At 35.9% G+C, this 25,129-nt stretch overlaps 1 protein-coding gene across 1 annotated transcript in view; it reads right to left on the reverse strand.

Annotated features, from left to right (window-relative positions):
* lace (serine palmitoyltransferase long chain base subunit) overlaps nucleotides 1-23,124 on the reverse strand; it is a 155,337-nt gene extending 132,213 nt beyond the window's left edge. Inside the window, exons 1-2 of the mRNA XM_090407054.1 lie at nucleotides 22,922-23,124; nucleotides 14,931-15,116 (exon numbers count right to left, since the gene is read on the reverse strand). Of these exons, the coding sequence (XP_090263180.1) occupies nucleotides 14,931-15,116; nucleotides 22,922-23,083 (348 nt within the window). The 5' untranslated portion in view covers nucleotides 23,084-23,124. The remainder of the gene's footprint in view (nucleotides 1-14,930; nucleotides 15,117-22,921) is intronic.
* Nucleotides 23,125-25,129: the final 2,005 nt, after the last annotated feature.

Genomic DNA, 25,129 nt, shown 5'->3' on the forward strand with positions numbered 1-25,129 from the left:
TCTTATGCGGTCTGTAAGTGGTTGTAACAAGCACTATAGGCATATAAGACCACAAAAGAAATTGGCATCTCTTATCTGCTTCAACAAAGACCAGCCACATTCCCTAAACCTACCAGGTCCCTTGCAGTTGGAAGACTATCAGTCTATTCTCATGTGGAGAGTTCATGGAGAATTCTTCACTGACAGTTCATCAAGGAGGAAATTCTTCTCAAGAAAATTAAAATAATATTGTAATGATATACACATATATAGAAAACAAATAATATTTTAGAAAAGAATTTCTTTCTTAATATTTCTAAATTATTTATTCAATTAGATTTTATTTATGTTTTTATTCTGTATAAAGTGAAATTAATATTTTACTGATTGATGAGTTCTCTAATATTTTAAGAAATAAACAGAAATTAATGGGTTTTTTTTTCCCTTACTGAAATACTATGCTCTGTCAACAGGATATTAATGTTTACAAAACTGGCATATAGGGTAGTTAGGGCATTTAAGAATACTTATTTTTGTAGCTCTTCACCATTTTTCTATGAACTTAAGATACGCAAATCCATCATGTTTTTTTTTTTTTTTTTTTTTTTTTACTGAACTACTTCAGAAGATGTACTTTTAATTCTAATTCAGAGGTACTTTTAATTCTAATTCAGAGGTACTTTTAATTTGAAGATACATGTATATTTTGAAACTGAATCCACTTTTCCTGCATATTAAAGTTATTCCGAGGGCTATTATTGCAATTCAGGGATAATGCAAGAGTATATGTACACCTCTGAGTTATTTTAATTATTATTACATGGCACCTCCAGGGAGTCCAAGGACTCATCGTAGGAGGGCACTCTACTTTGCTAAATACATCTCACCCTCTCCATTACTACTTAATTTTAATTCTTCTACCACAGCACTACTCCCATGAACATTATCTACTGCCCATCATGACCAACAACAGTATTTTTTTTGTCTGTAAATTGTATGTGTTCTGAAGGCCGATTTGTATATACGCAAAAATGATAAACCAAAGTTTCTGGGAGAATAAAAAACTGCTACCTCTGTATGAGATTGGCTTCAATTGAAAAAGCCCACAGCTATTTTGTATTCAGATATGTTAGCCTGGTTATCCAAGTGAAGAGCATCCATTCTCCAACGAATAGGCTATGGAATTTGAATATGTAATGCCCAACATGGGCACAGTTATTTCTGAATGTCTTTAGGTGGAAGATGAAGTATACTAGATGCCTGAAAAGCTGAAAAACAAGCTCCATTTTTTGTCTCTACAGCAAGGTTTCTGGATTATCTAACCTTTAGCCCATTAGTTATATCTAATGCTAATATATAATATCATATATTATTAATATATAGAATATATTAGATAATATTAATACATTACAAGTTTACAACCTTTCATGGGTGAGATCCACAAAACACACACACACTTAAAATGTTTGACCAAATTCTGGACATTTGATCAACAGAGAATTCTGATGACAAACCATATAAGGCTGGAAATACTTTTCTACAGATATACATATACCAGCCACTGAATTAGAAATTTTTATTTAATACCATGTTGGATCTCCTTTAGCATGAATTACAGCACGTGTGGTGTGACAGATTCCACAAGGTGTTCAATTGCATCTATGTCTACACATACCAGACGTTCACCAGACAGTCCTTTAACTGGTTCAGATTTGATAGAAGAGGCCTTTGCTCCTGGATCTGTTTTTCTAACATGTCCCATACATTCTCGATAGAGTTCAGATCCGGACTTTGTGGTGGTGACCATAGAAGATGGTGGAAGTTGCTGTCATCCTTGGTGAACTACTGCTGAACAATTCTTGCACAATGGAAAGTAGAAACGTCGTACATGGAACAACCATTACATGCTGGATAAAAATCAACATTGCAGGACTTAATAGGCAAACAATGTTAAGATATTCATTGGAGGACATCTGCCTTTCCAGCAATATCAATGGACCCACAGACCAACATCATGACACCACCTCCAGAAACTGAGTTGTGTTTACATAGAAAGCTGGTTCATTGCTTCACAGAGATCCTGCTAAACTCTTTGCTTACTGTTGGTACAGAACAAGGTGTACTGTGACTCACTGGACTACATCACTTTTTTTTCAGTCTTCAAGTGTCCAGTCACCACTTACACAAACTTGCCAGTTCTTCACAGAAATCAGTGGTTTCTGTATAGGCATGCGACTATCAATTCTAATCCTCTTCAATTCCCTGCATACAGTTCGGTGAGATATGGGCGGGAACAACGTTCATTAAATGTTTCGGTCAATTACTGCACACAGGAAGTTCTGTTTGTTCATACAAGCCTTCTTGAATGATGGTGATTTCTTTCCTGACAGACTGTCTTAGGATCACCGTTACATCTCTTAGACAAGAAATAAAATTATTTTTACACTGATTAAACACCAGGGTTAACTCATCTTTTGAGAAACCAGTCAGCTCTGTGTTTACAAATTCTTGGTTCCAGTCAGATGGGCACCCACAATAAGCCCTTATTGAACTCCAAAAGATCCTTTGTTCATTGTGATCAACACTATTGACAATTACTGAACAGCAGCAGCAAACTTATATAGTTGCCTATAGCACATGGTGATGCACGTGACCAATATTTTGCATACACACTGTATATGCAAAATAAGTTTAAGTGATCTTTATGTACATCTGCATAAAGGTTTCTAATTCAGTGGCAGGTAAAGCACACATGAAACTGCACATCAAACACTCTGGCAAGGTAGCAGGTTTTTATTCCAGATAGTACACAGAAAATAATCAAGGAGAGCAAACAGGACTAAGCCGTGCGGTTGTGCAGACTGTGCGCCATTTCGCTTGAAGATAGGGGCGCCATTTCACCACGGGAAATAATAAAAAAAATATTAAATTTTCTTATTCTTGAATTATATCGTACTATATAAATTACACAATTACAAATTATAGTTAATGCAATAAAAATGAAATTTTAAATCAGTCAAATTATTATGAATTCTTAATAATCTAACAACATTTTTAACTTAATACATCACAAATACAAAATTAATAACGGAAAAAACTCATGTACAAAGATTATTTAATACTATAATTTTTGCCTGTATGTCACAGGCATCTTCAGTACATATTAAGCTCAAATTAAACAATAACTGACAATTCCAAAAAGCGCCACCTAAGTAGCTGGTGTAAGATAACTAAAAAGGTCGATAAATTTCCTAAAAGAAAAAAAAAAAAAAAATCAATACAATAAAAAGTTAGGAAAGATTAGCTGATTTGTAAAGTACTATCTCCCATAAAGGGGATAGACATAAGCCGTCGGATCTGTTTAAGTTAGGAGAATGAAGTAGAGTTTCACATGTTTCTTTATAAAGGCGTTCCATGAGGAACTGACTTTTGTGAAGAACTCTTGTTTTTCTCCAATGAACTCTATGTCTAGTGAACATGGCATGTTCTGCAAGTCCAGACTTTTCAGGTTTAAAGTATTCAATATAAGATTGGTGTTCTTCTAGGCGAATAGAGGCAGTTCTTCCCGTTTGTCCGAAATAAGATAATCCACAAGAGCACGGAATCTGGTAGACAACTGGATGGTTAAGATGTGGAAGCTTGTCATTAGGAGAAGTGAGAAAGGTGGAAATTTTTCTAAACAGTCGAAAGGCAACAAAAATATTCAGTGGGTTTAAAACTTTTGCTATACATTCACTGATGCCTTGTACATAAGGGATAGGAATGCGCGTTATTTCTTCTGTGTTTGAAGAGGAAGACATATTAAAACTACTCAAAGCTCTTTTAATGAAGCAATTCTTATAACCATTAGATAGAAAGGAAGAAGTTATATGTTGTAGTTCTTTCTCTAAAAAATAGTCTGAAGAACAAAAGGAGTGGGCCCGATGAACCAGTGTTTTAATAGTTCCTGCCTTTTGACTGGGATGGTGATGAGATTCCGCATGGATATAACGGCCTGTATGATTCTTCTTTCTATAAACTGAGAAATGTAGGTTACCATCTGGTTGGCGAAGAATTAGAAGATCTAAAAAGGCTAACTGCTTATTTGATTCTACTTCTAGGGTAAACTTGATCCTAGGATGAAGTGCGTTTAACTTAGTGAGAAATTGTTGAAGTTCATCTGAAGAGCCATTCCATACAGCAAAAATGTCATCGACATATCTGAACCAATGAGTAGGTCTGGGAGAAATGTTGTCAAGGATACATTGCTCAAAATGTTCCATAAAGAAATTTGAGATAGCAGGAGAAAGAGGATTGCCCATTGCTGTTCCTTCAATTTGTTGATACAACTTATTTTTAATGGAAAAATAACCAGAATGTATTACAAAATCAAATACGTTTACAATGTCTGAAGGAAATTCCTGTTGTAATAATTCAATGCTTTCAGAAAGAGGCACATTTGTAAATAAAGAAACAACATCTAAACTGATCATGATATCAGAAACGTCCAAATGAAGATGTGATATATGTACTGAAGATGCCTGTGACACACAGGCATCTTCAGTACATATTAAGCTCAAATTAAACAATAACTGACAATTCCAAAAAGCCCCACCTAAGTAGCTGGTGTAAGATAACTAAAATGGTCAATAAATTTCCTAAAAAAAAAATTAATACAATAAAAAGTTAGGAAAGATTAGCTGATTTGCAAAGTACTATCTCCAATAATGGGGATAGACGTATGCCGTTGGATCTGTTTAAGTTAGGAGAATGAAGTAAAGTTTCATTGCTAGAACTTCACGGAGAGTCTATTTCCAAACAATCTGCTAGATACGGTAAAGTATTGGTAAAGAAGGCCAAATGCATTAACAGATTAATATTCCTTAAACGACGTAAGATGGCCCAGGTTATTCCAACCTGCTATTATTAGAACTGCAAAAGTAGCAGCAAGCAATCTTAATATTGATCCTATTTTTACAATCGCAAAAGAACAAAAACAAAAATGTTTGGTTACGAAGCATCAAATGAGACAATGCATGATCCTAAACAAAATTTTAAAATAAATTTTTTCTTTGCGATTTTAGACATGACAATAACTTCAGTCATGGAAAGATAAATACTCTTAAAACAACATAGTGAGGACTTTAAAGTTATAAGAGACATTAGCAAATTAAAAGATTGGAGTGATAAAGTGATAAAGATTTAATGAAACATTGTAAAGATTTGCACTTAAAACTGAGTGACAATCAAGATTCCGACAATCGCGATATTGATGGTATGACTTTATTTGAGGAATTAAAAACTTTCCAATGTTTTATTAAAAAAGACGAAAATAAATTAACTGACACGTTTCCGAATACTGCGATTGTGATGCGTATTTATTTAACATTACCAATATCCGTAGCATCAGGGGGGAAAAAGTTTTTCAAAACTGAAACTAATAAAAAATTATTTGCAGTCAACAATGTCTGGAGAGCACCTAACGGGTTTATCAATTATATCAATTGAAAATAATATTATGGATTCGTTAGACATTAAAGATATTATTAAAAATTTTGTGGCGGCTAAAGCAAGATGGATAAATATGTAAAATAAATCTACATTTATACTAATTATATAGTTAAAAGCATATCTCCAAATTATCTTTGTTATGTAATATTTCTTTTTATATTAAAATAAAAGTAATTTTTGTCATCTTCATCATCAAATTCCTGACATGTATCATCAAGGGGTGTACAGGATATGATAGTACTACATGAAAAATTTACATCATTACTAACTTCCTATCTACAATTTTCTTCCAAATCAGTCTATTGCTTGTCAAGACTCCAATATTATCATTATCAGATCTTATATTTCTATCATCTAAGACACATTGTACCGTATCAACCCACCTATATCTTGGTCTTCCTCTGGGCCGTTTTGCTGCCAACTTGGCAGAGAACACTTGTTTTGTTAATCTTTCCTCACCTATTCTGTTTAAGTGACCATATCACCTGAGATTAGCTCTGCTAATGCATTCCTGGATGCAAATAATGTCAAGTTCTTACCTAATATCCTAGTTTTTAATATTATATTGCCATTGTTGCCATCCGTTCACGCCTCTAATCTTTCTCAGGACTCTCATATCTGCGGTCTCTAGTCTTTGGTCAAGTGTTTTACTTCTGACCCAACTCTCAGATCCATAAATTAAAACTGGTGTGAACACTGTCTTATATACAGCTAATTTAGTTTTCCGACTAATTTCTCTCTTATTCCATATGAATTTATTCAATTGACTTCCTACCATACCAGCTTTGCTGATTCTGTTGTCTATTTCTATATTTAATTTACCATCTTCAGTAAAAATCGTGCCCAAGTAGCTGAAATGTTTCACATGTTCCACAGGTTCTCCATTCACAACACAGTTGACATTTTCAACAATTCTACCTATTTTCATTGTCTTTGTCTTTTTAATGTTGACCTTCATACCATATCTATTACAACAGTTATTCAATTTAGTCAGGGAATCTTGCAAACTTGTAGTGGATTTATTTAGAAGTATAACATCGTCCGCATAAAGAAAGATGACATTAACATCTCCAATTCTGATATGTTTAATACCACTTTCCTTCATAATGTGATCCATATAGATAATGAATAACAGAGCGGATAATGTGCATACTTGTCTCGCACCAGATTCAGCATTAAACCATCTTCCTATACCTCCTTCAATTCTAACTGCTGACTTACAACTCAAATAAAGACTAAGTATTGCTTGATATAATGTCCCATTGACACCATATAACTATAGCGTATTGAATAGGTTCTCTCTTGCCACCTTGTCATATGCCTTTTCCAGATCGACAAAACTTAAATACAGATCTTTGTTATATTTTCATGATTTCTTGACTATTTGTCGTAAAGTGAAGATTTGATCCTGACAGCCTCTATTTCGCCTGAATCCAGCTTGTTCTTCACCAAGCTTTTCTTCCACAATTCTTCTCAACTGTTTCTCAGGTATACTTGCATAGATATTGCCAGATACACTCAGTAGGGAAATACCTCTGTAATTCTCACATTCAGTTTTATTTCCCTTTTTATATATGGGCACTATTAGAGCTCTACTCCAATCATCGGGAATTCGTCCCTCTGTCCAGGCTTTCTGAACAATGCAGTGCAGCCACTGCAAGACTTTTATACCACTATACTTCAGCATTTCTGGTCGAATATCATCTACTCCTGCTGCCTTTCCACATTTCAAGCCTTTGATGGCTTCTTCTACTTCAAGTACGGATATGTATTCCTGACTGAATGCCTGTTGAGTGTTTTTTACCACTGTGCTATTACTGCTAGTTTCATCTAGCAATTTTTCGAAGTAATTACTCCATACTTCAAGGATATCTTTTTCACCTGTTTTCATGTCATCTTTATCATCTCTAACTCCTTTTACAGTACTCTTTCCTCAATTTCTAAGCTTCTTCAACAACCTCCAGAATATCTTACCACCTTCTTGATATTTATTTTCTATGTTCTTGCCAAAGTTCTCCTATGACTTTTGTTTAGCTAGTTTTACACAGTGTTTTGCTTTCTTACATTTCTCTCTGTATTCTCTAAGAGCAAAAGCTGACTTATTTGCCAGCAACTTTTGATATGATTTCTTCTTTTCCTTCTGCCTCTTTAACTTCCTGGGTCCACTATGGAGTCCTGATTTTTCTATCCTTGCAGACAACTTCACCACATACCTCTCCGGCTGAATCAATTAGGGTTTTCTTCAAGACTTGCCACTGAATCTCCAAGGTTTGGTTCCTGTTCTCAAACTCTTTCATTTTTTCTTCAATAATCTTTGTATATGTTAGTCTACAGTTCGTCATCTGAGAGCTGCTCAACTTTTATTCGCTTTAAAACTTTCTTACATGTTATTCTTTTCAATATGAAATTCAATTTTATCCTGCTCAAGTCTAAACAGTGATCACTTCCAATTTCAAATCCTCTGTACACTCTGGTGTCCTGCACCAGGGAGAAAACATCACTATCAACAATAACATAGTCAATGAGACTTTTCTTATTCCTTACCTCTTCTGTCCATGTGAATTTGTGCACATTTTTATGTTGGAACATGGTGTTAGTAATAACCAGTCCATGTCCTGAGAGCAGAAATCCAACAGGTATTTGCCATTATTATTAGCTTTGCTCTTTTCTCCAAATTTTCCCAAAATATTTTTATATGTGTGACAATCATTTTCTACTCTGCTATTCAGATCCCCAACAAGGATCAACTTTTCCTTTTTCATTTTGTCAGTTGCTTTTTCTAAAGCATCAAAAAATTCCTCCACTTCTACCTTAGTAGAACCTTCTGTGCGACCACAGGCACAAATAAGTCTCATTGTTCAGTTCCCCATTCTCATATTTGCCCACATCACTCTACTTGAGACTGCCTGCCATTCAAGATTAGCCTTGTATTTTGTGTTGAATACTATGGCTACTCCTTCTTTTCCTTGATTGTCATTTCCTGGATATAACATTTTGTATTTATTGCTCAGAAAGATCTCACCAGTTTTTGTCTTTTTTTGTTTCAGTCACCCCTATTATGTCGATCTGGTACTTATCTAATTCCTCAGCTAGCTCCATTTCTTTGCCATTCAGGCTTCTTATGTTGATAGTATACTGATCTTTAACTCTGGTGATGTTGAGTTGGAGTGTGCTTTCAGATTTGTTTCAGTAGCTGACTTTTCACTGTTCGCCCTGGTGGAAGCAACGGGGGGCCTGGTTTAACCGGGCGATGCCCCAGCCAGCATGAAATTTTGTCATGTTGTACCATCATTTTTTATTTTGGTTTAACCAATAAGAATATAATTTGGTCAGATAAATCCCAAATTGCCAGCCCATCCTCGTTCGTTCATATGGTGCACCACGAGAAGGTGAGGATTGGACATTAGGTCAGAAGCCCTGATTGGTTCTCCGCATTCCTTTAAAGGCTATGTGGAGGTCTCCTCTCAGTTATACAGCTCTGACCATTAAGCACCCCCAGTAATTTCTGGGTGTGTGTGTTTTTATATATATATATATATATATATATATATATATATATATATATGACAGAATGATTATTGACTCGGTTAACATACATAGTTTTATGTGTTTTATATATATATATATATATATATATTCTGTTGTATTTATATATTAAGGAATAAACATTTTTGAAAATGTTTATTGTTAAAAATTCCTTATTAATGAATTTCAGTGAATACAATGTTCTACTACTGTTAAATTAAATTTATTTTTATATATGCGTATAAACCGTTTTGTACTTTTAACAAAATAAAATTTTTCGCAAAAATTTTTCATGGAAACTTATTTTATGGGGCGCTGAAAAATGTTTTGCACAAGGGCACCTCCTACACACGTCGCGACACTGAGAGCAACTACCTATGGCTCACCGCAGCAAATGTCTGAAATGAGCTCCATGAGCAGTAATACACACCTGCAGTGTCATCTGAGTGATTGACATTCAAAAAAGTTCCAAAATATTCTGCATTGTTGTACAACTATCTACGATCCTTTGACAAAAAACTTGTTCAGTAGGCATTGGCATAGCATAAACATCAACTTTCAGCCATCCCTATACAAAGAAATCCATTGGATTCTCATCAGGATACTGTAGTTACCATTTAACTTGCTCACCTGTATATTCAATGGCTGGAATAGGCACAATCAAGACATTCCTCAACAGTTCAATGAAAATGCAATGGTGCTCCATCATGCATGAACTACACGTGCTGGCATGTTGCTAATGGTATGTACTCCAATAACATTGGTAGTTCTGCCTACAAGAAGTGCTGGTACTGCTGGCCATTGCATGTTAATGACAAGAACAGACCAATGAGGTGATTTTTCACTTGGAATCTTTGCAGGTGCCGGGATTTCCTGATTTCAAGCAGATTGACCTGCCTAGTAATACACCATGAAAGTTAACTATGCCATCATAGATGAATTGCGATTCATCTGTAAAACACATGCAATGGAGAATCTTAGATTTGATACAACCTTGCAGAAACATCAAAGATGACTTGTGGGAGAAAATCTGTTAATAAAAGTACCCACATCAAATGGTAAGATACAGTTACTCCTGTTGACAAATGCACCACAGGGTGGAACGTAATGCAGCCACCTCTGTAACTATATCTCCAACAACATACTATATCTCTGTAGGAAAGCATATGTATTCTGGCATCACAAAAAAAATCAATACAAAAATAAAACACATTTTGCTTGAGATGGTCACTACAGCAGCTTGATATTATTATTATGTGACACCTATGAGTCCAGGGACTCAATGTGGGAGGGCATTCTATCTGACTCTGCTACACATATCAATGTCTCCTCTACTACTTAAGAACAGCAGTGTTTAATAATAGTGTGAATAACAGGCTGTACTCTGAGGAATTGACTTCACCACATGCTGGAGGGTTGCCAGATGTAATTCCAGCCATGCAGTATAGTCCACTACTATGCCTTAGACGTTGATTCTGGATATATGGACTGACCTCTAAGGCACAGACGTCGATTCTCCAGACACACTAATGGACCTAATGTTTCAAATTGAAGGCTCCCAAACCATCACAGAGCTGACCTGGCAATGGCCTCATGCTGTCAAGCTCAGTACAACTGATAACGGGATTCATCAGAACACGACTCTAATCCACTCTGCATAGGTCCAGTTTTGATGGTCACAACACCACCAGACGAGGTGCAATGCCTGATGACAAGCTGTCAATAGTGGTACACAATTAGGGAGTCAGATCCTGTAACCCATGGTATGCAGGGAACACCATACCACTTGTCACTGATGCTGCTTGGATCTCCAACATTGAAACTAGATGTGATTTGTGCCACCTGCAGGGAAGCCCCGATGTCAGCCTATTTGCCATCTGCATTCAGTTTGGGTACATTTCACTCTGCACAGGGAATGCCAGTGTCAACTTCCCACCATCCCTATCTCTAATGTTTTGTCCATTGAATGTACATATATACATGTTATTTTACAGTTGTAATACATGAAATTATGAAAGAATTAAACTAGGAATCAGCAATAGAAAAAATAAAAAAATATAAACATAGATGGATGAAACAAGTTGAAAGAATGAAAACAGAAAGATTACCAATCAAATTTTAAATTACAAATAATTAGAAAGAAGAAAACCAGGACGTTCTCTAAAGAGAACGTCCTGGTTTTCTTCTTCTAAGGCCAAAACAGGCCACTCTAGGCCTAAATTCTTGAAAAGGATGATGATTTATTTATTCATTTATTCTTATGATGATATAATTGCCATGATTCCCCTTTTACAGGAAAGTACAGCATCATCTCAATACCCCCCTAATTTTATTCGGGCTTGGGACCGGCACAGCAGACGAATCAGACCTAATGGCTGGGTCTTAAGTATACCTGGCTGTATTTCGCATGCGTTTATGGGGCTATTGCCTGCTTGCGGGCAGAAAACCCCCAGATAAACTAGGGAGAAAAACCTTGCTGTCCATGCCCAAGACTGGCTAACTTGGCTATGTCTGAGAAAGATCCTTAAGCTCCTCACGCTGCCGATGAGAATCAAACCCAGGACACTCCTTTCCCAGGCATATAGCTTGTTGCCATATGGTTATATGGCAACAAACAGTTGGTGTCTAAATCTACACTGTTCAGAACTTAATAAAGAACTTTTTTCAAGTATGATGGTTTTTGAAAAATGAATTTCCCCCCCAATCAAATATCAGTGGAATTTTTGCTTCTTAAAATTCTAAAAACAGATTGTTTGTCCCCCCCCCCCCAATCTTTCAGAAAATAAAAATAAAAATTATTTACTAGCTTTATTCTGCTAATTTTCTAATTTTAAAGCAAAAAATGTTTTCGAATGCTGCATATGTAGTAAGAAACTTTTTTGGAGACTATTATTTTCAGACTTGTTGCCGATAAAGGATTATGATCACACTCATCAGAAACAAACAGCATACGAAACAAAAAAATTATTATTGAATTTTGTAATTACTGAGAATCATGTACACAAAAACTAAGTCAGAAACATATATAACAAAGTTCATAATAATGACTGCCTTAATGTTGCAATAGTATCACTATAAACAGATTTTTTTTTTTAAGGTAAATGAATGTTTGCTCCTCTTTGCTTTATTCACAGCAGAGTGAAATGTTAGGTGAAAAGGGAATCCTAATCTTTTGAAATAGAATTGTACATTAGTGGGCATGCGTACATGCAACACTGTTTAGAATGCTGCGCCAGTCAAACTGCCAAGAAATTATATTCTTGTTTAATCCTTGATCCTAGTATAAGCTACATTCGGATAAAGGATTAAATAAGAATATAATTTCTTGGTATTTTTAATATAGTTGCTTAATCTTGTTCCATTGTATATTTTGGTGCATTGAAATTTCTTAAGACATAATAAAAATTAATGGAGGAGGAGGGGATGTATAATAAAAAAATATAAAAAACTAGCATTAAAAGTATAAAAACTTTACAGAGCAAAGAAGTACTCAAATGCAAGAAAGAAAGTCAGTGACACCCTGAATTTTTAATGAAGTGAGACGCTCTGTGTGATTACTAGACTTTTTTTTTTTTTCTTGCAATATACACACAAGAAACAAACAATGCAATATGTGCACTATCTCAATAATTGTCCAGACACTTTAGCAATTTACAATTGATACCAACAGGTGAACCCCAATATCAGGTATGTCCACCTTTGGCTTTGATCACTTCCTGCACCCTTTGAGGGAGGCTTTCCACCAATGTGCAGCAAATATCAGGTGGAATTTGTCTCCATTCCTCCATCAAAGCAGCACGGAGTTCAGTGACAGATTGAGTACTCGCTACTCTGGACCTCAATCGCCAGTCCAATTCATCCCACAGGTGTTCAATGGGGTTTAGGTCAGGACTCTGCACAGGTCAGGGCAGTCATTTAACACCCATCTCTTCGTACCATTCCATAACAGCTGCAGCTTTGTGGCATGCAGCATTGTCATCTTGATAATAACATGGGTCTTGTTCCATAAAAACTCCACAGTATAGGTAGCACCTGATTATCCAGAATATCAAGGTAGTAACCTGCTTTCATGGAACCATGGACAATGACCATTGGTCCCACTCCAAACCAGCTGAATGCATCAAACGCAATTACTCCACCACCAAACTTTAATGTGGGTACAACAGTGGTAACATGCGTTCACCAGGCTGCCTCCACATCCACACCCTACCATCAGACTGGAAACAGATGAACCTTGATTCATTGCTCCAGAGTACATTTTTCCACTGATCAATTGTCCAGTTCACACTCTCTTTGCACCAGGCCAGACAAGCTGTCTTGTTGTGATGTTTGGCTTGTGTGCCGCTGCTCTTCCATGGAAACCTGGTAATTGGAGTTCTTTTTGTACAGTGTTGGTGCTCACCATGGTGTTACTGGTGCTTTGGAAATAGTCATGGATGGTCTGTACTGATTATAGCCGGTTTTTGTGTGCCACCTGTTTTTACACCCTCCTGTCCCTGTCAGTCATTTTCGGCAGCAGATCTGGGTGTTTTCCTGCACTAGTGATGCCAGAACATCTCCATTTGTTGATCACATCACCAACCGTTGATTTTGGATACTCCAGCTGAATGGCAATGGCACATATGGACATCCACCAATGTGACAGCCCATGATGACGCCTATCTCAAAGTAACCGAGTTCACATCGTGTTTTCAACACCACCTGTATTCAACTGATACGATGAAATACTGCTTCCGACTATCTGTACATTGGTTTTTTATGTTATTAATAAACCTGGAATGTTCTATAACTTCAAATAAGAGGGGTGTCTGGAGAATTATTGGTAGATAGTGTAGATAAGTTTTTGCATATAGTCATATTTTTATACTAGGAATCTATTTTCAATGGTAAATATGAACTCCAGATCTTCATGATTACATGATTCATGGATACACAAGGTAAAATGAGTTACTTGTATATATATCCATGTATCATATGTGATCACCACCCATTTTTATGAAATCTATTACATAGCTTTGACAGTTACATAATAGAATTTTGTAGGCACAACATGTGTGCAAAACATTCTTGAACTCGGAATGAAAAGCCTTTTCAAGGTCATGTACTTTGGGGAGAAAGGAGGATAATGCTAGAGAAGTTGTCCTTCAAAATGTATGATATAAAAATTTGATAAACTCAGTGAAACAGGACTGGTATCATTTGTGAAATCAAAGAGCACATAACATCAAGAGGAAACTTTTGTTTTAAAATTTCAAGTACATACTATAAAGGAAGATGTCCATTTTTTAAAATTTTAATTATCCTACCTATTTAAAAAAATTGGTTTCTTTCTTTCAGTTTGTAGAAATAAGATTCATGCATGGTCTTTCAATTGTTCATATAATTTAAATTATTATAGACAAAGTGGCCATTTTGCAGAAATTAGAAGGGAAGATCACATGGACTGCATAAACATGGAAAAATCGAGATTTGCAGCATGTCTTGACTATAGAATCACACGACCATTACATTTATGTCTGCATAAATGTGAGGCTTTCCTATATCATCCAAACCTAAATAAACATGATTTGATGTCCATTTATGGAATGTGGGGGAGATGTTCCACAACAGGGACATGCATTTTTTTTTAACCCTATTCATTGTACTCTCATAGAGATAGCACCATTGTATGCATACTCAAACTAATTTGTATTGCATTTTAACAGTTTACATAGATCCTGCTCTGAAGATGATAGTTAAAATTACTAGTGAAATATAAAATAATAAAACATGTTTTTTTTTTGTTTTAATCCTGTTATCCCCTTCTAGCAAATCAGCAACTCTGTTTCATAGATGTAGGCTTCAAAAACTACTTAAGCAAACAACCATCTAAAAAGACTATTAGCAAGAGCTAATTGGAAATTTAATCAGTTTAATTTAATATTTAATATACTCACTTCTCTATTTTTTTCTACAGCAGTAGGATTTTCCTCCAGCCCAAGTTTACGAAGTAAATCTCGTAAGTGACCAATGGCAATTAATACAGCATAAGTAAAATAGGTAACAAGAGCCATCAATAAAGGTGCATCTTCAAATTCTTCTTGACATTGTGTGAGAGGCTGTGAAGGCCCATTTTGCTGATCCTACAAATGATAAATAGAAAGTAAGTTAGCAAACAGAACCGCAAATTTTAAGTATGGTATGCTGTTAACCAAATCCTACAAAACATGACGTCTGATGCAGTCACCCAATTATAGATGTGAGAAATTTTATATGCCTTTTCAAAGCTGAGTTAAATAAAACAGTGGCAGTAAAAAGTGCTCTTCTTTTACAAAACAAGATGAACAAATATAAGTATCAATTTTGTACTCTGCACAGTATAAAACAGATTTCAAAAAAGAACAGGCTAACCAATTTTTCTTTTGAGCAGGTCTGCAATAAAGAGTAGAAGGCATATTACAGTTTGAACTATGGCAGTCAGTTTATCATTATTATTTGAAGTCATTCACATGGCACTGGAAGAAAATTTACTGTAAGCAGTAAAGGTATATTTACATTATCAATATTATTATTTTCAAGCCTCAATGAAATAAGAACATTCACTGAAGAATTATCATAATATAAAAATGCTGTCATAAAGCAACATCCATTTTGGTTTAAAATAGTGCATCTCTTTTTAAAATGTGGGTGTCAAAGCAGATGCCATCACTGAATTACAACTCACAGGTCATTCAAATATCCATATGCTATAGACCGGGGTGGGCACAAAGTGGCTCACGAGCAGCATGCAGCTCGAGTCCACCCGTCACGCGGCTCTTCACAATCTACCAGTAAAAAATAAACATAAAGAGAAGACCTCCCTCGATGAGTCTTTTGACTCCTTGGAGGCCTGAATAATAATAATAATAAAAAGAGAAGCCAAATAAAAAGAGAGAGAGAAAAAAAAAAAAAAACAGGGGTAATAAAAATTACTGTAATAAAAAAGTTTAATTCAATGGAATAATTTTAAAGTCGAAACAGAATAATTTCAGTCACTTATTTACTAGTAGAGGTCTTCCTTGTATCCATTTTCTTAGTAAGCTCCTTAAAATTAGGTGTATAATTAGTCAACGCAGTTCTTACAAGCTCGTTACAACCTTGCCATGTGCACACTCACTCACTCCCATACCATCGCATCAGACAAAGGTTGTGGCTCTTCTAAGAACTACCAGAATTATTTTAGCTCCAAAAGGACTCCTGCTATAGACATTTCGGAAAATTTTTAAGCAGAATTTAATTTCCCCTGCCTGGCATGAAATCTCTACTTTTTTTCTTTACTATTTCTTCTTCCCCTTAGATATATGTGATAGTTTTAGTATGATGGATAGACTAAATTTTTTTGTTTTCTTTATTTTATTATTATTACACAGGTATCTCCATGGAGTCAGAAGACTCACTGTGGGTGATCCATTATTCACACAATACCATACCTCTCCTTAAACTTATTCACTGATGAAGAACTCATAACCACCTCTGGCAGCCCATTCCACCCATTCACACCTCTAAGGAAAAAATCAACTCCTAACATCCTTAATAACCACACTCTTACACAACTACCAGTGGCGAGTCCTTATTCCCTCCCTTCTTTCCAGCACATGGAAAGAAGGGAGAGGACAAGGAGTCACCAGTTTAATACTCCCTTTAATAACTTAAATGTTTCTATCATGTCTCCTCTTTTTCACTTATCAGCTAATTTTTGAAGTCTACAGACTGTCAGTTTATTCTCACAAGGAGCATTCCATAGACCTGGCACAATCTTTGTCACTTGCCTCTGGATCCTCTCCGTCACCACTTCATTCCCACGGAATCCGGAAGTCAAGATTTGTGCACAGTACTCCAGATGTGGTCTTACTGAAGCCTTTCTCTCTGTCCCTGCTTGTTAGTACAATCTTCAGCAACCACATACTCTGATGTGCTGTTTTGGATACCTTTGCAACATGTCCTCTAAACTTATTGTCCACAATCACCCAAGTTCCTGACCTAATCTGTTTTCTGCAGTTCAGTTCCATTAGTATGGTATATAGCTTGTGGTCTCTTCTTCTCAAAGGGCATCACCTTACACTTGGCCTCATTAAACTGGAAGCTATTTACCCTTTGCCCATACTACTAGTCTATTCAAATCATCCTGCAGATCTCTATATCTTCATTTACCATTACTCTTCCTATATTACATCATCAGCAAACAACTGAGTATTTCACACCAAATCATTCTCTATATCACTGACATACCAATTAAACAACTAAGGACCAAATACTGAGCTCAGTGGTACACCACCAGTCACCTCCCTTCTCCTGAACTCAACTCCTCCATAAACCACTCTTTCATATCTGTCCATCAGCCATCCTTTAATCCAAATCACCAGATTCATATCCATTCCTATTTGCTCCAATTTATGCAACAGTTCTATGTGCAACCTTGCCAAATAGCTTTGAAGAGTCTAGCAATATCACTGAGTAGTAATTTCCCTTATCCAACTCAGTTATCACTTTACTGAGGCAACCCTTCACTAAACCATGTTGTCCCTTAACTATACATAATAAATAACGGAAAAACTCACATAGAAATATTATTTAATAGTATAATTTTCGCCTGTGTGTCACAGGCATCTTCAGTACAATTAGGCACAAAAATTAAACACTAACTGACAATTCCAAAAAGCGCCACCTAAGTAGCTGGTGTAAGATAACTAAAAAGGTCAATAACTTTCCTTAAAAAAAAAAAAAAAAAAATTTAATACAATAAAAAGTTAGGAAAGATTACCTGATTTGTAAAGTACTATCTCCCATAAAGGGGATAGACGTAAGCCGTCGGATCTGTTTAAGTTAGGAGAATGAAGTAGAGTTTCACATGCTTCTTTATAAAGGCGTTCCATGAGAAACTGACTTTTGTGAAGAACTCTTGTCTTTCTCCAATGAACTCTGTGTCTAGTGAAGATGGCATGTTCTGCAAGTCCAGACTTTTCAGGTTTAAAGTATTCAATATAAGATTGGTGTTCTTCTAGCCGAATGGAGGCAGATCTTCCCGTTTGTCCGAAATAACATAATCCACAAGAGCACGGAATCTGGTAGACACCTGGATGATTAAGATGTGGAAGCTTGTCCTTTGAAGAAGCGAGAAAGGTGGAGATTTTTCTAAAACGGTTTAGAAAAATCTCCACCTTTCTCGCTTTCAAAATGAAAGAGTTTGAGAACAAGAATCAAACCTTGGAGATTCAGTGGCAAACTCTGAAGAAAACATTGATTGATTCTGCCAGAGAGGCATGTGGTGAGGTTGTCTGCAAGGATAAAAAAATCAGAACTCTCTGATGGACACAGGAAGTTAAACAGGCAGTGAAGGAAAAGAAGAAAGCATATCAAAAGTTACTGGCAAATAAGTCAGCTTGTGCTCTTAGAGAATACAGAGACAAATGCAAGAATGCTAAACACTGTGTAAAACTAGCTAAACAAAAGTCATGGGTAGACTTTGGCAATATAGAAAATAAATATCAAGAAGGTGGCAAAATATTCTGGAGGTTGTTGAAGAAGCTTAGGAATGGAGTGAAGAGTGCTGTAAAAGGAGTTAGAGATGATAAAGGTGACATGAAAACGGAAGAAAAAGATATCCTTCAAGTATGGAGTAATTACTTTGAAAAACTACTAAATGAAACAAGCAGTGATGACAGCACAGTGGTAAAAAACACTCAACAGGCATACAGTCAGGAATATATATCCATACTTGAAGTAGAAAAAGCCATCAAAGGCTTGAAATGTGGAAAGGCAGTAGGAGTAGATGATATTCGACCAGAAATGCTGAAGTATGGTGGTATGAGAGTCTTACAGTGGTTGAACTGCATAGTTCAGAAAGCCTGGACAGAAGGACGAATTCCTGATGATTGGAGTAGAGCTCTCATAGTACCCATATATAAAAAGGGAAATAAAACTGAATGTGAGAATTACAGAGGTATTTCCCTATTGAGTGTTCCTGGCAAGATCTATACAAGTATCTTGAGAAACGGTTGAGAAGAATTGTGGCAGGAAAGCTTGGTGAAGAACAAGCTGTATTCAGGCCAAATAGAGGCTGTCAGGATCAGATCTTCACTTTACAACAAATAGTTGAGAAAGCATGGGAATATAACAGAGATCTGTATTTAAGTTTTGTCGATTTGGAAAAGGCATATGACAACGTGCCAAGAGAAAAGCTATTCAATATGCTACAATTATATGGTGTCAGTGGGGCATTATATCAAACAATACTTAGTCTTTATTTGAGTTGTAAGTCAGCAGTTAGAATTGAAGGAAGTACAGGAAAATGGTTTAATGTTAAATCTGGTGTGAGACAAGGATGTACATTATCCCCTTTGTTATTCATTATCTATATGGATCACATTATGAAGGAAAGTGGTATTAAACATAATATCAAAATTGGAGATATTAATGTCAGCTCTTTGCTTTATGCAGATGATGTTATACTTCTAAATAAATCCGCTACAAGTCTGCAAGATTCTCTGACTAAATTGAATAGCTGTTGTAATAGATATGGTATGAAGGTCAGCAATAAAAAGACAAAGACAATGAAAATAGGCAGAATCATTGAAAATGTCAACTGTGTTGTGAATGGAGAACCTGTGGAACAAGTGAAACATTTCAGCTACTTGGGCACGATTTTTACTGAAGATGGTAAATTAAATATAGAAATAGACAACAGAATCAGCAAAGCTGGTATGGTAGGAAGTCAATTGAATAAATTCATATGGAATAAGAGAGAAATTAGTCGGAACACTAAATTAGCTGTATATAAGACAGTGTTCACACCAGTTTTAATTTATGGATCTGAGAGTTGGGTCAGAAGTAAAACACTTGACCAAAGACTAGAGACTGCAGATATGAGAGTCCTGAGAAAGATTATAGGCATGAACAGATGGCACCAATGGCAATATCATATTAAAAACGAGGATATTAGGAAAGAACTTGACATTGTCAACATCCAGGAATGCATTAGCAGAGCTAATCTCAGGTGGTAGTATGGTCACTTAAACAGAATGGGCGAAGAAAGATTAGCAAAACAAGTGTTCTGTGTCAAGTTGACAGCAAAACGACCCAGAGGAAGACCAAGATATAGGTGGATTGATATGGTACAAAGTTCCTTAGATGATAGAAATATAAGATCTGATAATGTTGGAGTCTTGACAAGTAACAGACTGATTTGGAGGAAAATTGTAGATAGGAAGTTAGTAATGATGTAATTTTTTTTCATGTAGTACTATCATATCCTGTACACCCCTTGAGGGTACATGGCAGGATGTTGATGATGATGATGATGACTTATTTGCTGATATTTTGCTGTTGTTAAACTCGTCATCTTCAAAGTTTGTCACAGTACACAAACAGCAGCAATATATTAAACTTGGATCCAGTTTAAAAATTGTAATGGATAACAATAGGGTCTAAAGTCCTAATGGGCACAATCTATTGTTGGATAAAGAGAGAGAGAGTTAACAAGTATTAATTTGATCTCAAAATGGTAAACTGATACAGTCATACTTATTGAGGTTTGGGGAATGTTTTAAAACTGCTGATGATTCCAAAAACGGTCTCTCTGACTTAACATTTGTTTAACAGTTTTGTTTTTATTCCATTTGATCCTGTTTAAAGGGGTATGTAAGGCAGGGCTTCCCAAATTGTGTTCCACGGAAAGTGAATAAATGTTCCCTGATGTCAGTGACCATGCCGTGTATTTTTAAACATGGAAGTAATTCCGGAAAGGGAATACAGCTGTTTATGACTGGTCATAAAAATTGCTTGCAAGCCGATTACAACAATGGGCAGCGTATCCTCTGTTCTCAAAACTGAACGAAATAATATCTGTGTTGCAAATGTTAGTGACCAATCAGCAAGGAGGGATAAAGAAAATTTTTCCACTGAAATTTAAGATCAAGGTAGCCTGTATCCAGTTCTCAAATCTAGTTATGTTGAATACTTTCTTCGCAAGTGCGTATTGTAGGGCGGAAGTGCTTGTTTCAAAACCATAGTGTTGTGATTTTTTAAAAGCAATATGCCTATAGATTTAAATTTTAATATGAATAAGAGACAATGTGTTAAGAAATGTCTTATTGAAGGTGTTTGTGACACAACAGCTAGTGATTCATCCACCTCCAGCCTACAAAGCGATCTCCAGGATGTACAAAAGGAGGGGAAAACTACCAGCACACAGGAGAAAAAGTCTGCATTCTCTCATAAGTATTTATAATAATATAAATTTTTGGTAATCAGAATGGGATATGTCAATGAAAATCAGCACAAATTAATTTAATGATGTTGGCCAGAGGAAACTACAATATCTACAAGATTTCATTAGTCCAGTGATTGATAAATGACTTAAATGTAATTTTATATTTGTCAAATGTCACACCGTATACATAAGCGTACTAATACTCTTTATGATTATGCCATAATTAATTATTAATACATTAAAAAATAACCAAGGTGTTCCATGAAAATTTCAGGATTTGTGAAGTGTTCTGTCATAGGAAAAATCTGGGAAATGCTGAGCTAAGGAATGGTCTGCTAGTCTTGACTTTTTTTTTTTTTTTTTCTAAGACAGACAACAATAATTATTCCTGTCTGACCAAAGGAAGCTAGGTCACAAGTGCAGAGCACTTCATACACTCCTGGTTGTGTAAAGGAGAGAGTTTGTCCTTAGGTGAAGAGATGAGGGTTGTCAATTTGATATATGGTTTAAATGTGGTGAGGAACAGATTGACACATTGGAAAGGGTATCTGGATATCTTTTCTGATGTGCCCTAAATGTATGGGTTAGTAACAGTTTTGCTGTGGTCTCATTATTAGGTGATGAAGAGGATTTGAGAGAAACATTTAATATTTCTATCAGAGACATCGTGAGGAATTTTGGCACCTATGGCCAGGAAAGAAAAGTGTGCCGTTCTAAAAAAAAAAAAAACTTTAAAAATCTCAATTTTTGTGCCTATGTAAAATTAGCGCCTATGGCCGGGACCACATCAGCCATAGCCTCACTATGCCTCTGATTTCTATTTTTTGGGGATTATAGCTATTAGCAATAAGGGGCAAGAGCATTATCATCAAACAGATAGCTCTGGCTCTGTGAATTAATGTTTTTAGGATTACCATTTTGTTGAGCTGGATGATAGCATGATTGTTTGTGCAAATATCTTCCAGTATGTGTACATTTTTCTGTAAACAGAAGAGACCAAAAATTGAACTATTTTCCTTCTAGGCAATGAAATTCAACTGCAATCTAAAAACATTTTCTAAATCTAAAAAGCAATATAACAACATTTATAAACTCAAGTTGGAATTATATGAACCCAAAATTGTCTTGGATTCCTCAGCATGGATTACTAACCACATCTTCAAGTGTTCCACTTGAAGTTGTGGTTAGTAATTCCACTTTTTGGGTGTTCCACTTTTTGGGTGTGATAAAATGACTTTTGCCTTTTGAGAAGCAACCAGTATCATCAGTCAGTATAATTCACTGCAGCTGGAAGCTCCAATTGAGGGATGATGTGATCGATTCTATTCAGTAATATGTTGAATAGAACTGTGTAGCACGTTTATTTGTTTACTGCCACAAACAATACAGCGTTATTAATGATTTACTAATTTACTGTCATTTATAAGATTCCCATAAGACTGTGCATCAAGATATCTACAATAAATATGAAAATATAAATTAACCTGATCGGAATCTGATGATGAAGAAGCTTGATGTAAATAATATATAATTAGTAATATATACATACTTCAGGTACTGCTTCTATTTGCAAAGATTTACATTTGAAGACCACTTATTTATTAGCGGAAGTGAGATATTATACAGCATATCATTATCTCTACATTTTCGATATACAATACTACGTAATGTCCATAATTCATTCATTAATAACCTTCTTACCTTACTATCAGTGTTCAAGTAATCATCAGCGGAATGACGGATCAATCCATTTCTCTGTACCACAGTGAAACTATTTTTACCAAGCGGTGATGATTTTCTTAAGTAACTCTTCCCATTTACAGGCGTAATTTCTTCGCGTTCTAAAACCGTATTATCAAACATACTTAAAACTAATTTTGTTACTTTACTAGCAAGAGGACAGCTCTACACACCGCCGCAACAACAACCACACCTGCACGCAAAAAAAGACAGTTGCCCCTTTTCATGCAACTACCGATGTGCCATCACTATCAAAATGAAACACTAACACCACGTATATTCTGATTGATACAATCAGATTATATTATATTATTTCCATTATTTATAATATTATTTGAAAAATATTCATTACAATAAATTTGCTGCATTCTGCTAAGGATACCATGGAATACTGTTAAGCAAATTAGAACAAATGGGGATGGATATTAAACTGGTGATGTGAATAAGAGAATGGCTCATGAACAGATACCAAAAAAAGTATTGTATGGAAGAGGAGAGTCCAGGATGAAGTAGGTAACCAGTGATGTGCCACAAGACTCTGTGCTTGGACTATTATTGTTTAATTTGTACATAAATTATATAGGAAATGACTTGAAACAAGTTGTTTAGTTGTTATCCGATGATGGAAAGTTGCGTGGTGCAATAATAAATCAAACTGATGTAGAGAGCTCGCGGGGTGATTTAAATAAGCTGGCAATATGGACAAAAGATAATGGATGTCAGTTCAATGTGGAAGTGTAAAGTGATCCACTTTGGGATTAAAAGATTGCAAGCTGTGTACTACATTGATGGAACTCTACTCCAGAGATTGATGAGACTAAGGATATGGGGGTGTTGGTGGATACAGGGTTGAAGTTCGGAGGCATATTGCTAAGGTGTCTAAGATAGCTCATAGGATTACTTGGTTATTGAAGAACACACTAAAATGTTATTATTATTATTATTATTATTATTATTATTCCTAATACCTCCAAGGAGTCCGAAGACTCATCGCGGGAGGACACCAACAACTATCTCTACACCTAACCTCTACTACGAATCATCTCCATCAACGCCATCTACCGCCCACCTTCAACACCACCACAACAGTAATTTTTGTCTGTAAATTGCGTGTGTTCTGAAGGGCCGATTTGTATGTATGCGGGATGAAAAACCCGAGTTTCCGGGAGAAAAAGCCCTGCTACCTCCGTATGAGATCGGCTAACTCACCTTCGATTGAAATCTACCAGATAAAGATTCCTCCCGTCGCGACGAGAATCGAACTTAGGCCTATTCCAATCGAAGGGCGCAATGTACCATCGTTCTTCCAATTGCGCTACGGAGGCGTTGTGATAAAGAAGTTATTATTAATCTTTTTAAGGCATTGATATGCCCACATCTGGATGACTGTGCTCAGATCTAGTCTCCTGGATTCTTTGCAGATGAGGAAGTGGCAGAAACGATTCAGGCAAGTGACCAAGTTGGTCAGTGGTGTGAAGAATGCTCCCTAAATTGATAGATTGAGAATTTACGGATTACAGAAGTTGGTTGATAGGTGGAGAAGAGGGGATATCATAGAAACATTTAATTTAAGAAGGTTTTTATAAGATTGATGCAGGGGAAAATTTTCAGCAGTGGGATAGTAGTGGAAGATGGAAAGTGGAAGTGGTGATCCCTGGAAATTAAGTAAGAGTGTGTTTAACAAGGGTGTGAGGACTAGATTTTTCACTTGGAGAGTGGTGAATGAATGGAATGTGATTCCTGACTCAGTTGTGAGTGCTTCGTCTCTCAATGTTCAAGAAGAGGTATGATAGATGTTGTGTGGAGAGTTTATTTTGAGTCTCCAGCAATGAGTTTACTGACTCCATGGAGATGTCTGTGTCGTAATAATAATAATAATAATAATAATAATAATAATAATAATAATAATAATAATAAATTATATCGCATATTATAACGGATTACAATAATAAATTATGACGCACCCATCCTCAATTATGGCTCTGTCTTAAAGGATGGAGCCCATAGTCTTTTCATTTCGATGTACCTTTTTGGAAATTGATAAGCTTCTTCATTCTCACATAACGACTTTCTCCCACCAATCCGAAACCTTCTGAAGATCTTCCATAGTTAGGGCCTAAAGACTGATCTCCATGGGATCCATAATGGGGTGATGACAACTTAATCATC

This window comes from Typopeltis vanoorti, chromosome 17 (genome assembly GCF_054136105.1).
Source record: "Typopeltis vanoorti isolate ZY-2024b chromosome 17, IOZ_Tvanoo_1.0, whole genome shotgun sequence".
NCBI classification, from domain to species: Eukaryota; Metazoa; Arthropoda; class Arachnida; order Uropygi; family Thelyphonidae; genus Typopeltis; species Typopeltis vanoorti.